Source organism: Urocampus carinirostris, chromosome 14 (assembly GCF_059441175.1).
Source record: "Urocampus carinirostris isolate Australia breed hairy pipefish chromosome 14, RoL_Ucar_1.0, whole genome shotgun sequence".
Taxonomy (NCBI): Eukaryota; Metazoa; Chordata; class Actinopteri; order Syngnathiformes; family Syngnathidae; genus Urocampus; species Urocampus carinirostris.
Genome location: NC_142362.1, coordinates 7,106,352 through 7,118,924, shown reverse-complemented (window position 1 = coordinate 7,118,924; position 12,573 = coordinate 7,106,352). Strand labels below are relative to the sequence as shown.

The window sequence follows — 12,573 nt, the reverse complement described above, 5'->3', positions numbered from 1 at the left end:
TCTATTTTTTGAGGGTGCGCCCTATAACCCGGTGCGCCTTATAGTGCGGAAAATACGGTACATTTTTCAGGATTTTACTCTCTTTTTTCTCATAAAATAAAATATATACATATAGTCTCTAAAAGAAGACCTGGGCGATCAGGTCCCCGAGGGCTGAGAGCTCCTGCTAGCTCGCTAACAGTGATAAACATTTGTATCTCTCACCTTACCAATCACCCCACCACCTCAAATTATTTTCTCCTTGGATCTACACAATTCAGGTAGGTCAGCCTTTTGAGATCAAAATGGTGAATTCCTCCGAAAGGTGAGAGGTTTTCAGGCCCGTATGGCTGCGGACGAGCGTACCTTTAATTTTCTTGTACTTCTTGTACCAGCGACCAAACTCCTGACATTTTGCCGTGGAGACGTTGGCATAGTAGGAGCTGTTCACGATGGAGGAGATCATGCTCTGAAAACCGGAAAAGACAAAGGGTGGAGATAAGTAATGGCCGTTGTGATACAGAATGCATACCTGTCAAGCTCCAGGGCTCCATGCCCTTACAAACTGTCGTATTTTCCCTTACAAAATACAAAATAATCTTACACCATATTTTATTTTATTATATGTAGATTTTGCTTTATGTTTATGTTATGTTGTCTTTCTTATTCCTACTGAAGAAAAGCAAACCCAGAGCATGATACTGCCACCACCATGTTTGACAATGGGCATTGTATTTTCATTGTGCATTGTATGCAGTGTTACTCTTAGACAAAACCTAAAGCTTTGGATTCTAGTCGAAAACATAAATTATCCTCTCATCTGACAAGAGCATGTTACATGTGTTTCCCTTTTATATAGTTTATTTATGTAGTTTAATATGATATATACAATAGCGCTCGTTTTCTCAGTTTTTACTGAAAAAGAGGGAGAGTAAGGCTTGCTTCCACGATCCGATGGCTAACGGACAAGGGGAGCGGGCGATGCGGATGTGGCACTTCCGTGTTTAGCGAGAAGGATCGTAGACAGGCAGGAATTACAAGTCGTCGGCAGGGTCACAGGAGGCAGGCAGGTAACCGGGCAAAACAGGTCAAGTAACAGGCAGGCAGAACGGGTCGAAGTTAGGTCCGGAAACAGGTTGGCAACGAAGATCAGGTAGAAAAAAGCAGGGCAGGAACAGAGTCGGACGAAAAGGCTTACTGAGCTGGTGGCAACAGTTTGCATAACGATCTGACGGCTTCCTCTTGGAAGCTGGGGGTTTGAAAAGAGAGCATTAGCCAATCAGCTGTCCAGGCTAAGCAGTCGCAGGTGCTCTGAATCGGTAATCATGACACATGTGTTTTGTTATATCACAAATATTGTTAATTAACATTTTGTTGTGAGATACTGAGTTGCTCGACATGAATGATGTTTATTATAAGAAAAGTTCAAAAATTAAGTAGAAGGAGAAAATATGTACAAATATAATGAATTTTCTTATTCAAATTATGAATTCATTTTCTGCATTCAATTATTATTGGTAGCATACTGATTCCAGGGATAACCACAAACCTGTCTTTTTTCCTTTTTTTCTTAACTTCTTTATTGTTACAAAATCATAATTCATAATATAATGCATCAAAGCAATTGAGCCGTTTGAGAGCCGGCTCTCTTTAATGAGTTGAGCCGAAAAAGCCGGTTCTCTAAAAAGAGACGGACTTCCTTTCATTACACAACTACCACATGAAATCCGATGATTTTTAAGACCACATGTATTTCAAATTTACTCAATCAACCCCTGATCAGAATGATGCATGATGGGATATCCCCAGGCGGCAGACGCATGCGCACAGTAGCATCAAAGAGCTTGCTTCGTCTCATCTCATCTCATTGGCTGCACCGCTTATCCTCAGTAGGGTCGCGGGGGTGCTGGAGCCCATCCCAGCAATCATCGGGCAGTGGGCTGGGGACACCCTGAACTGGTTGCCAGCCAATCGCAGGGCACACAGGGACAGACAACTCGCTCGCTCTTTCACATCTAGGGACAATTTGGACCGGCCAATCCACCTGAAATGCATGTTTTTGGAATGTGGGAGGAAACCGGAGCGCCCGGAGGAAACCCACGCACGGGGAGAACATACAAACTCCGCACAGTAAGTCTGGTAGCTGGATTTGAACCCACACAGGAGGTTCCCAAGACCTTAGAACTGTGCCACACACGCGCTAACCACTGCGCCGCCGTGCTGCCCACGCGCTCGCTTCGTTCGCAAGGAAAAAAAACGATACAGAGATAGAGGCTACCGCGGCCAACTCGTTTGACTCGATTGATTTGCCGTTTCGTGATCGTCGGTGTATACCGGGCGGTACCCATCATTGACAAATTTGCATTTTTCCCTACAGATTTTCTTGTACGTCGTACACGTCTTAAAATGCATCATAAACGTACTTTGTTCGAATGCGAATGTTTAAAGTCACGCGAGAAAAAAGAAACACGATTGAAACAGACAGTAATCATGAGTGGAAGCCACCCGTGGAGGAAGTCAGAGGTTTTCCAACCGAACACACACATATGCTAGCAATTGATCCCCTTGCCGCCATTAAGAACCCCCCCCTTAACCCCTTCCCCAAGCAGAACTCTATTTTAGCCCGTAAATCTCCCCCAGCAGCCATTATGATGCGGCCGGGGCGAAAAACATGCAGCTGGGGAGTTGAAACATGCCAATGTTTCATTAAAATGGAGCAACAGTTATTAATCTTATTTTATTTTCCGGCTATCTAATTGCGTGTGGCGTGAAAGAAGACGCCCGAGGAGCTTTTTTGTCATTTTGCAACATTTCGGGTTGCAAACTTCAAGCTAAAAAACGGAAAATATCGACAACATGCGAGACACAATCGGGAAGCGGGACAAAATCATTTCGACATTTTATATTGGATTTACGACCACAAAAACGAGAAGTTAAAAAAAATATTGCCCCTCTGTTCTTAGCGCTCATCCAACTCACTCCACAAGTTCCCTGTGTCAGAACCAGAACAGATACAGGACCCAATCGCGTAACGTTCTCACACAAGCCTTTTATTTGAAACCAAAATACGCTGATGAATCTACTTTTGTCTGGAGAGCGGATTAGTTTTTAGTAATTTTTGTCTTAAAAAATATGGAGTGGCTCTCTTGGGAGAAAAAAATCAAAATTTTTGCTTTTATTGCTCTTTGGGTCAAAAATGTTCCCGACCCCTGATTTCAATTGAGACTTAATGACACTTGTGTCAAGAACAAGAACGGGATCAGGACCCAAACGTGTGACGTTCTCACACAATCCTTCATTTTACGGGAAACGGGGGGTCATGCACGTTAGGAAGCCGGTCTGGCGTGGAAGGACAGGAAACCAGAGACCGACGAGTTGATATCGGACAGATGGGGTCGATACCGGACAGGAAGGGACAGACAGGATTGACAACAAATCAGGAAATCAATAACTAACAGGAGAAACTAGACGGGAACGAAAACTGGAGAAAATAACAAACAGGACCAAGAACAGACGGACACAAAACTGGAACCCGAAATTAAACAGGACAAAAATAAACGGGAACAATACCGGACTGGAGATATCACAGAAAACGGGACCGAGTCAGAACCCACGTCTCGTGGGGCAGAAGTTCGTTTGACGGGCTGACAACCCAAGCAAGAGAGCCAATGAGCCCCAGCTGGCGCAACATGGGCGGGGCCAATTGGCCGCCATGGCAACCATGACACCCTTGTGACTTCTGAATGATCCGGTGTTGACTTAAATAACTAACATTAACAAAGTCTCAGTTCAATAAACCTGCTCTACGATGGTAGTACAGGTCTGTGAAAGGAGATACTGGAGCACAGATCGGGCCTAAACATCCAGCCCAACCCGACCAAGCCCATGGGTATAAAATCCCGACCCATCCCAAACCCAAACAATCAACTTGATTTGAGGGGCCAAGCCCGAAGCAAAACCGAATTTTCATACTTTATTTGTGAGGAGGATTCGGGAGGAGGTTCTGTATCCGGCAGTGCCACCGAGAGCATGCGTGCATGCTGCACTGTGCTCTGCGAATGCTCCACAAAGATAGGGAAACCCAAAACCAATGACAAGTGGATAATTTACAAAGAAATGTCAGCGAGAGAGAAGCCCGACTCTGCCGGAACCTAAACTGACAGGAATTTCGAGGAGGGTTCGGGCACGGTTCGGGGATTTTGCCTCTACATAGACAGGATTATGGAGAACAACAAACAAACCAAGAAGGTCACGGATAAAGTTGTGAAAAATTTCAAAGCAGGAATCGGATACATGAAGATTTCAAAACATTTACACATCTACTGTGCAAAATTTCTTAATTTAGAGAGCATAAAACCATGGCAAACTCCCGAGAACCACTGTTCTAAACCTTCAACCCAAAGGAGAAAACTAATCAGAGAAACAACCAAGAGACCCATGACAACATTGGATGGCCTGCAGGCATACACAGCTGAGGTGGGTCAATCAATTGGTCATAGTCTGCAAAAATCTGCTTTTTATGGAAGAGTGGCAAGAGAAAAGCCCTTTCTAAGAGAATACCATAACAAGTCCCGGTTGGCTCTTGCAAGAAGCCACATGGGAAACACATATAACATGAGAAGCTAGGTGCTCTGGTCAGATGAGAGGAAAATTGATCTTTTCCACTTGAATGCAAAGCTTTAGGTTTTGTCTAAAAGTAACACTGCACACCACCCTTAAAACACAATACTCACTGTCAAACATGGTGGTGGCAGTATCATTCTCTGGGTTTGCTTTTCTTCAGTAGGAATGAGAAAGATCATTGTTGATGGGTAGATATATGGAGCCAAACACAGGGCGATTCTAGCAGAAAATCTCAACAGACACACTTCCCAACAGGACATAAACATAAAGCAAAATCTACAATAGTTCAAATGGTCAAACCTAAAGAAACTTGAGGTGTTTCGTAAAGAAGAATGGGCAAATATTACTCTTTCAAGTTGAGCAAAACGTTCTCTGCTGTTTTCTAACCTGGGACAGAGGACACTCTTTGGCCAGAGTGCTTTGATTCATTTCCTTCAGTAGCTCCTTGAGAGCATTCCGGACGGTCGCGTGGTTCCATTGCTCACAGGGAAGGTCCTCAAGCTTGGAGAAGCTAGAAAAAAGAAAAAGTAATCGGGTAAATTCCCTGAAACATTTGTATCTATTTGTTTACAGTCCAAAATTTCTCCAGGCTGGGTTCCCTGTGGTAGCGAGAAAGCGTTAGAACAGAGGTAGTTGGTGTGGCTCTCAGACCCTTCCTGGACATCTACTACTCCCACCTGTAAAGTCACCAGGATTGGATCTACCAGCCTCTTAAAGCTGCTACCATCAGGGAAAAGACAGTGGAGTCACAGAGCCAGAACCAGCAGGCTTAAGGACAACTCCTATCATCAAGCTGTCAGGACTCTAAACCAGGGGTGTCAAACTCAATTTAACCCGGGGGCCACACGAGAGAACAAACATTCTCTCGGGGGCCGGAATAGTAGATTAGAGAGAACGAAAAAGGAGAAAAAGAAGTAAGAGAAAGAGAGGGAGAGAATAGTAGAAAGGGTGGGACAAAGAAGGAGAGAAAGGGAGAAAGAGAGAGAAAAGAAAGAGAGCGAGCGTGAGAAACAAAATAGATAAAAAGAGAAATAGTGAGAGACGGGTAAGAAAGAGAGAGAGAGAACAAAATCTAAAGAGAAATAGAAAGAGACAAGGAGAGAAAAGAGAAGGAGAGAAAGAGAGAAGGGGAAAGCAAGAGAGAGATAGATAGAGAGAAAAGGAAGTTAGAGTGAAATAAGGTAAAAATACAGAGACAAAGAGGAACAAAGAAAGAGAAAAAGAGAGACGGGGCTAGTGAAAGAGAGAGAGATAAAGAGTGGAAGGAAGATTGAGAGAGAGAGAGAAAGAGAAAAAGAGATACAACTACAACTTTTGTGAGAGGCACCTGGCTTTGGCAACATTAATTGGATATATTTCAACCTGCAGCTCATTTTTCTCTTGCACTTCTCCGAGCGTTGACTCGCGGGCCGGATTTAGTCCCTTAGCGGGCCTGATCCGGCCCGCGGGCCGCCCGTTTGACACCCCTGCTCTAAACACTCTCCCAACCCTCTGCCAAACCAATGTAAAGCTGATCTAGTTAGTTTACAGCTATACTCTGCACATTTCTTATTCCAAACCTTAAACATATTTATGTATTTTAAATGCATACTTTTTTATTTTAATGTTTTCCAAAGAGCCACAAACTTCACATAACAAAAGTTAGATAAAAAAATGATAACATATATATATATACCGAAGCCATATCCCCCTAGTGGGAGGTGGCTAGAGTCATTTCTGACTTTTTTGGGGGGGGAGATTGATTTAGAGGAGGGGATTCCCAGCCCCCTCGCTCAACCCAACTGAGGTGTTGGGAGTCATTAGGTGACCAAACCAATTCCGACCCCTAATGCTGAAAGCCAAGCAGGGAGGCAACGGGTACCAATGTTTAAGTCTTAGGTATGACTCGGCCGAGGCTTGAACCACAACCTCCCTGTCTCGGGGCGGGCGCCATACCCCCAAGGCCACCGAGCTGGTGTATGTATGAAAATAATTGAGAATAAACAATGAACAATAACTATCTGTTATGCTGGGGACAGTCTTAACAGGCTTGGTTGTCAGAGCACTGGAACACCAGTATAGATAACTTGCGAAAGGGCAGTAGATTTAATCTCGTTATCATACTATTTCTAGTCAAGGTACCAGAGATGATTGTTACCGTTGTTGTGTGTTTCACACGTTGACATGTTACTAATATGTTCTTATATTCTATTCTAAGAATTGTAAGTGACAAATTTATCATCATTGTAACATCCATCCATCTATATCTGCACCGCTTATCCTCAGTAGGGTCGCGGGGGTACAGGAGCCCATCCCAGCCGTCTTCGGGCAGTGGGCAGGGGAGACCCTGAACTGGTAGCCTGCCGGTCGCAGGACACACAAGGACAGACAATTCGCTCGCTCATTCACAACTAGGGACAATGCATGTTTTTGGAATGTGAGAGGAAACCGGAGTGCCCGGAAGAAACCCACACAAGCACAGGGAGAACATGCAAACTACACACAGGAGGTTTGATGTCACGACCTCAGAACTGTGCCGCACACGCGCTAACCACTGCTCCGCCGTACTGCGTCATTGTAACATGTGAAATGTAAAACAAAATCGACGTTCCTCACACTTGCCGTCACTCGTGTTAATTTCCCTCCTATCAAGACTCTCCCTAGATACTATTCAAATGCTCTCTCCTCATGAATCTAGACCAGTTCATTGTCTTCCTTGTCACAACCAAAACACTCTTGTCTCAGCCTTATTTCGGTGTACCAAACCCTTGCCTTATGGACTCTTGGACCACGATATTTGCTACTCTACCTAACTTCCTGTGTACCGAACACTGCCATGGATAAAAGACCTTTCTTATAACACTTATTTGTCCTTCTGAACTGGGTTTCTGCACTACCCCAAAAATATAGTTAAGATAATCGTTGGTTGGGGCCACATTTTCTACTTTCTCAATTTTTTGGGGAAATTTAAATGTTTCATCACTGATATTTTAAGAAATGGTCAGCTAGCTACCTAGTTATTCTCTGGGGGCTACCTGGTGATCATGGTCAGCTTGTTCATCTTTAGAGACTTCAATTGAGCCTTTGGTAATCAGTGTAGAGGTAGGATCTTAAGCCTCAGCTGACTTGACTTGAATTGACCTAACCAGTTTTCCAGCATGTTGAGATACGTCTCACATTTGACTGTTTGCTTTATCAAAGAAAATCAGGTGGTGGTTGTCAGCCAAAATCCCCCCTCTTCCTCCCATGTCCTCACAGATGAATCACTGTATGAAATTTCGGGTTTTCTTCAGGTTCTGTCCCTTAAATCTAGTAAACTGGCTGGGCTCGGGTTAGATCGGGCTATAATACCTGCAAGACAGGCTGGATTTTATTAGGCTTCCCTCTAAATCCGTGCCTTCACTGCTGAAGTGTAACAATAAATATTTTGGAAAATAATCTTACCTCTGTAGTTGGATACGGAGCGTGACCATGTGGTAGACTTCCATAAGCATGTCAGCCACAGTGGCTTCTGGAGCATCGGTCAGGAAGTGGATGGGCAGGGGGTTCCACCTCCCCACCTTGATGATACCTGCCGAAGAGAATTTTCAATTGGATTTTAATAAACAATTTAAAAAAAAAAAAGATTGATGTTTTTGATTACTCAGCACAAAAACATGCAAGAACCCAATTACATGTGTCAGCTGGTGTTGGTACAAAATGGTTATATTTATACAGTGGTATATTATTTTCTCATTTAACTTCACAATTCTTAGTTTTATTTTTCAAAATCTATGATTTTTTTAGTAATAATAATATTATAAATATTATTAATGCAATTAGTATGTAATGTATTACAGACCCTCTGCAGATAAAGAGTGAGGCATGCAATTGTTTTGCCTCATGACAGGGGGCGATAGATCGATAGATAGATAGATAGATAGATAGATAAATAGATAGATAGATAGATAGATAGATAGATAGATAGATAGATAGATAGATAGATAGATAGATCGATAGATAGATAGATAGATAGATAGATAGATAGATAGATAGATAGATAGATAGATAGATAGATAGATAGATAGATAGATAGATAGATAGATAGATAGATAGATAGATAGATAGATAGATAGATAGATAGATAGATAGATAGATAGATGTCTAGATGTCTGGATAGATAGATAGATAGAGAGAGAGAGAGAGAGAGAGAGAGAGAGAGAGAGAGATGTCTAGATAGATAGATAGATAGATAGATAGATAGATAGATAGATAGATAGATAGATAGATAGATAGATAGATAGATAGATAGATAGATAGATAGATAGATAGATAGATAGATAGATAGATGTGCACAGTTTTACATCATATTTGGTCGTGTAGGGATAAAGGAAGCAAAAACAACCTGAAGAGCCGTTTGGGACCCGAAAGAGCCGGTTCTTTTTAGTGAGCCGAGCCGAAAAAGCCGGTTCTCGAAAAACTCGACTGACTTTACTCAACTTTGTTCTACTTCGACCTTGACTTCAAAATACCGCATTTAGAACACAGCATCAGGGGAACCCGTGTATTTTTTACCCTCATGCGCTGTAACTTTGACTTCATTCGCTTCTTAATTAGCAATTTCGAGCCCTAATTTTTGTGAGCTGGCTAGATTTTCTAGTGCGCGGAAAAGCTCTGGGTAGTGCGCAATTGCGTCACTGAATTTCACATCATAAAGTTTTCATTTTCAGAGATCCCTTTTTCTCATTTAGACTGCGGTCGGGTTTAAGTCTTGAATGAACGCGTTTGCTTTTCGTTTCTGGGGTTGTCACATGACGTCAACGAGAAGATCTTGATTCAAAAAACCTGCTGGGAATCTAAATGAGAACGATGTAAGAATCGAGCGTTGGAGCTGTAAAAACTAAACAAACTTAATCAAATTACTGTTCTCTTAATGAGATCCAGACCCGTTCTCCTTCCCAGCCCTCTTGGATTGCTTCTTCAGTCTTCCTGTCTCTGGATTTGTTATTTAGTTCTTTGACTGTGTTGTAGTTGTACTATTAAGTACTGGGTTGGTTCCAATGTTCACAGAAGTTAAATGTGAACACCATTAATCACGTCAAGCCGATTCATGCAAGTGTTTGCATTGTCGATGCAAAAACTGTCAGAACCAGAACAGAGACAGGACCCAATCGCGTGACGTTCTCACACAAGCCTTTTATTTTACGGGAAATGGGGAGGCATGCACGTTAGCCGGTCTGATGTGGAATGATAGGAAGCCAGAGGCCGACAAGATTGATACCAATTGCCCGAGTAGATATCGGACAGATGGGGTCGATACCGGACAGGAAGGGACAGACAGGAGACAACAAATCAGGATATTGATAACTAACAGGAGAAACTAGACGGGAACGAAAACTGGAGAAAAACAACAAACAGGACCAAAATAGACGGAAACAAACTGGAAACCGAAATTAAACGGGACAAAAATAAAAGGGAACAATACTGGACTGAAGATATCAACAGGAAACCAGGACAGAGTCAGAACCCACGTCTTGTGGGGCAGAAGTTCGTTTGACGCTGAGCTTTATATAGACAGAAAGTCAACGAATGACAACCATGACACCCTGGTGACTTGTGGGGTGGAAGTTCATTTGACGGGCTGACAACCCAAGCAAGAGAGCGCTGAGTTTTGTATAGACAGAAAGTCAACGAGCCACAGCTGGCGCCACACGGGTGGGGCCAATTGGGCACCATGGCAACTGTGACACACACGGGCGGGGCCAATTGGGCACCATGGCAACTGTGACACACACGGGCGGGGCCAATTGGGCACCATGGCAACTGTGACACACACGGGCGCGGCCAATTGGTCGCCATGGCAACCATGACACCCTGGTGACTTGTGGGGTGGAAGTTCGTTTGACGGACAGACAACCCAAGCAAGAGAGCGCTGAGCTTTATATAGACAGAAAGTCAACGAGCCACAGCTGGCGCCACACGGGCAGGGCCAATTGGGCACCATGGCAACTGTGACACACACGGGTGGAGGTTTTTGAGTTTTTCTTTTCCCTCATGTGGGTTTTGGATCAGGGGATGGTGTAATACTAGTCTGTAGATTGCAATAGTCTGTGATCTTTGCAGCCCTTTGAGACCCCTTGTGATTAAGAGTTATAGAAATAAACAGGGTTGGGTAGGGTTACTTTAACTGGATTACTTTCAATGACTTTTGGATGACTCCAATACCAAATATGCTAATAAAAGACAAAAGAAACTAAATATGAATCAAATGATGACTGACAACACGTGGTAAGCTTTCTCTCCTGGCTTTGATCTCTTTGATCTCCGGCAAAACTAAAATGCGACAGAAACAAAATGAAAATGAATCCAAACAGCTTGTCAACATCATTTTTGCCGTTCCATGTATTCCGTTAGTCCCCAAGCCTGCACAGAATTTTGTAATTTTATTCATATTTAGTTTATTTTGTCTTTTATTAGCATATTTGGTATTGGAGTAATCCAAAAGTAATTGAGAGTAATCAAGTTAAAGTAACCCTACCCAACCCTGGAAATAAACATGACTTGACTTGAATTGACTTAGCCAGTTTTCCAGCATGTTGAGGTACGTCTCACATTTGACTGTTTGCTTTATCAAAGAAGAATGGTCAGTGAGAGCGCCAAACAGTTAAACACAAAAAACAGAAGCTATAGCAACCATAGACGATGCAAAACTGGGACAAAATTGACAAAATTTTACTATCGGCTTGATGTGTGTCATGTGACCAATGGTTCTCACTATTAACATATTGAAACATTCCATGTAAACACTGAGATTACAAGCGTTCTGAATTTACCCAATGTGGTATTATATCCTTAATACTTTCTGAGATATACCGTGTCAAAATGTGCGTAAGACTTCATGTTGGTATTTAATTAAAAATACGTACAGTGCAGTGGTTTGCCCATTTGCCCAACACACGAAAGGTCCCCGGTTTGAGACCCAGCATCAGTCACTAATTGACAGGTATTGATGGACAAAATATAACTAACATCAAATAATTCAGATATTTTTAGGCCAGCAGAGGTCTTGCAGGCGCTCACGGCCCACCACGGCATAATATGCACTGTTCCTTTAAAAATTGGTGGGGAATTCCTTAAATCTATTGGTCTATATCACTCCGTGGCGTCGTCTGATAATCTGTCGCAGGAATCAAACACAAAAATTTTGTTCCGACATGTCGCTGCAGCCTCTGGCATGCAACCATACACACTTGCACAGTCCTGAAAAAGTGCTAAAATTTGGCCTTGAAAAAGGCATAACCAACCCTGAATAACTGAGTAAAGCGCATCTTGATCAATGGTACTGGAGACATTTGAAAATAAGCTTTGTGAGTCCTTAAAAAGTGCTTGAATTTGGCCTTGAAATATATATTCCAACCCTGAATATAACCGAGTAAAATGCATCCTGATCAATGGTACTGGAGAAATGTGAAAATAGGCTTTGCACGTCCTTAAAAAGTGCTTGAATTTGACCTTGAAAAGGGCTTAGCAATCCTGAATATAACTGAGTGAAGTGCTTCTTGATCAATGGTACTGGACAAACTTGAAAATGGGCTTTGTGAGTCCTTAAAAAGTGCTTGAATTTGACCATTGAAAACTGTATTCCAACCCTGAATATAACCGAGTAAAGTGCATCCTGAAATGTGAAAATAGGCTTTGCACGTCCTTAAAAAGTGCTTGAATTTGACCTTGAAAAGGGCTTAGCAATCCTGAATATAACTGAGTGAAGTGCTTCTTGATCAATGGTACTGGACAAAATTGAAAATAAGCTTTGTGAGTCCTTAAAAAGTGCTTGAATTCGGCCTTGAAAAAGGTGTACCAACCCTGACTACGACTGAGTAAAGTGCATCTGGATCAATGGTACTGGAGAAACTTGAAAATAGGCTTTGTTAGGTCTTAAAAAGTGCTTGAATTTGAGCATAAAAAATGTGTACCAACCCTAAATATAATTGCGTAAAGTGAATCTTGATGAAT

At 42.5% G+C, this 12,573-nt stretch overlaps 1 protein-coding gene across 2 annotated transcripts in view; it reads right to left on the bottom strand.

Moving 5' to 3' along the window:
* The window catches only part of satb2 (SATB homeobox 2), a 112,357-nt gene that overhangs the window by 52,551 nt on the left and 47,233 nt on the right, over positions 1 to 12,573 (bottom strand). For both annotated transcript variants that reach the window (XM_088352546.1, XM_088352547.1), the window contains exons 4-6: positions 8,026 to 8,152; positions 4,990 to 5,113; positions 346 to 448 (exon numbers count right to left, since the gene is read on the bottom strand). In XM_088352546.1, the coding sequence (XP_088208672.1) occupies positions 346 to 448; positions 4,990 to 5,113; positions 8,026 to 8,152 (354 nt within the window). The remainder of the gene's footprint in view (positions 1 to 345; positions 449 to 4,989; positions 5,114 to 8,025; positions 8,153 to 12,573) is intronic.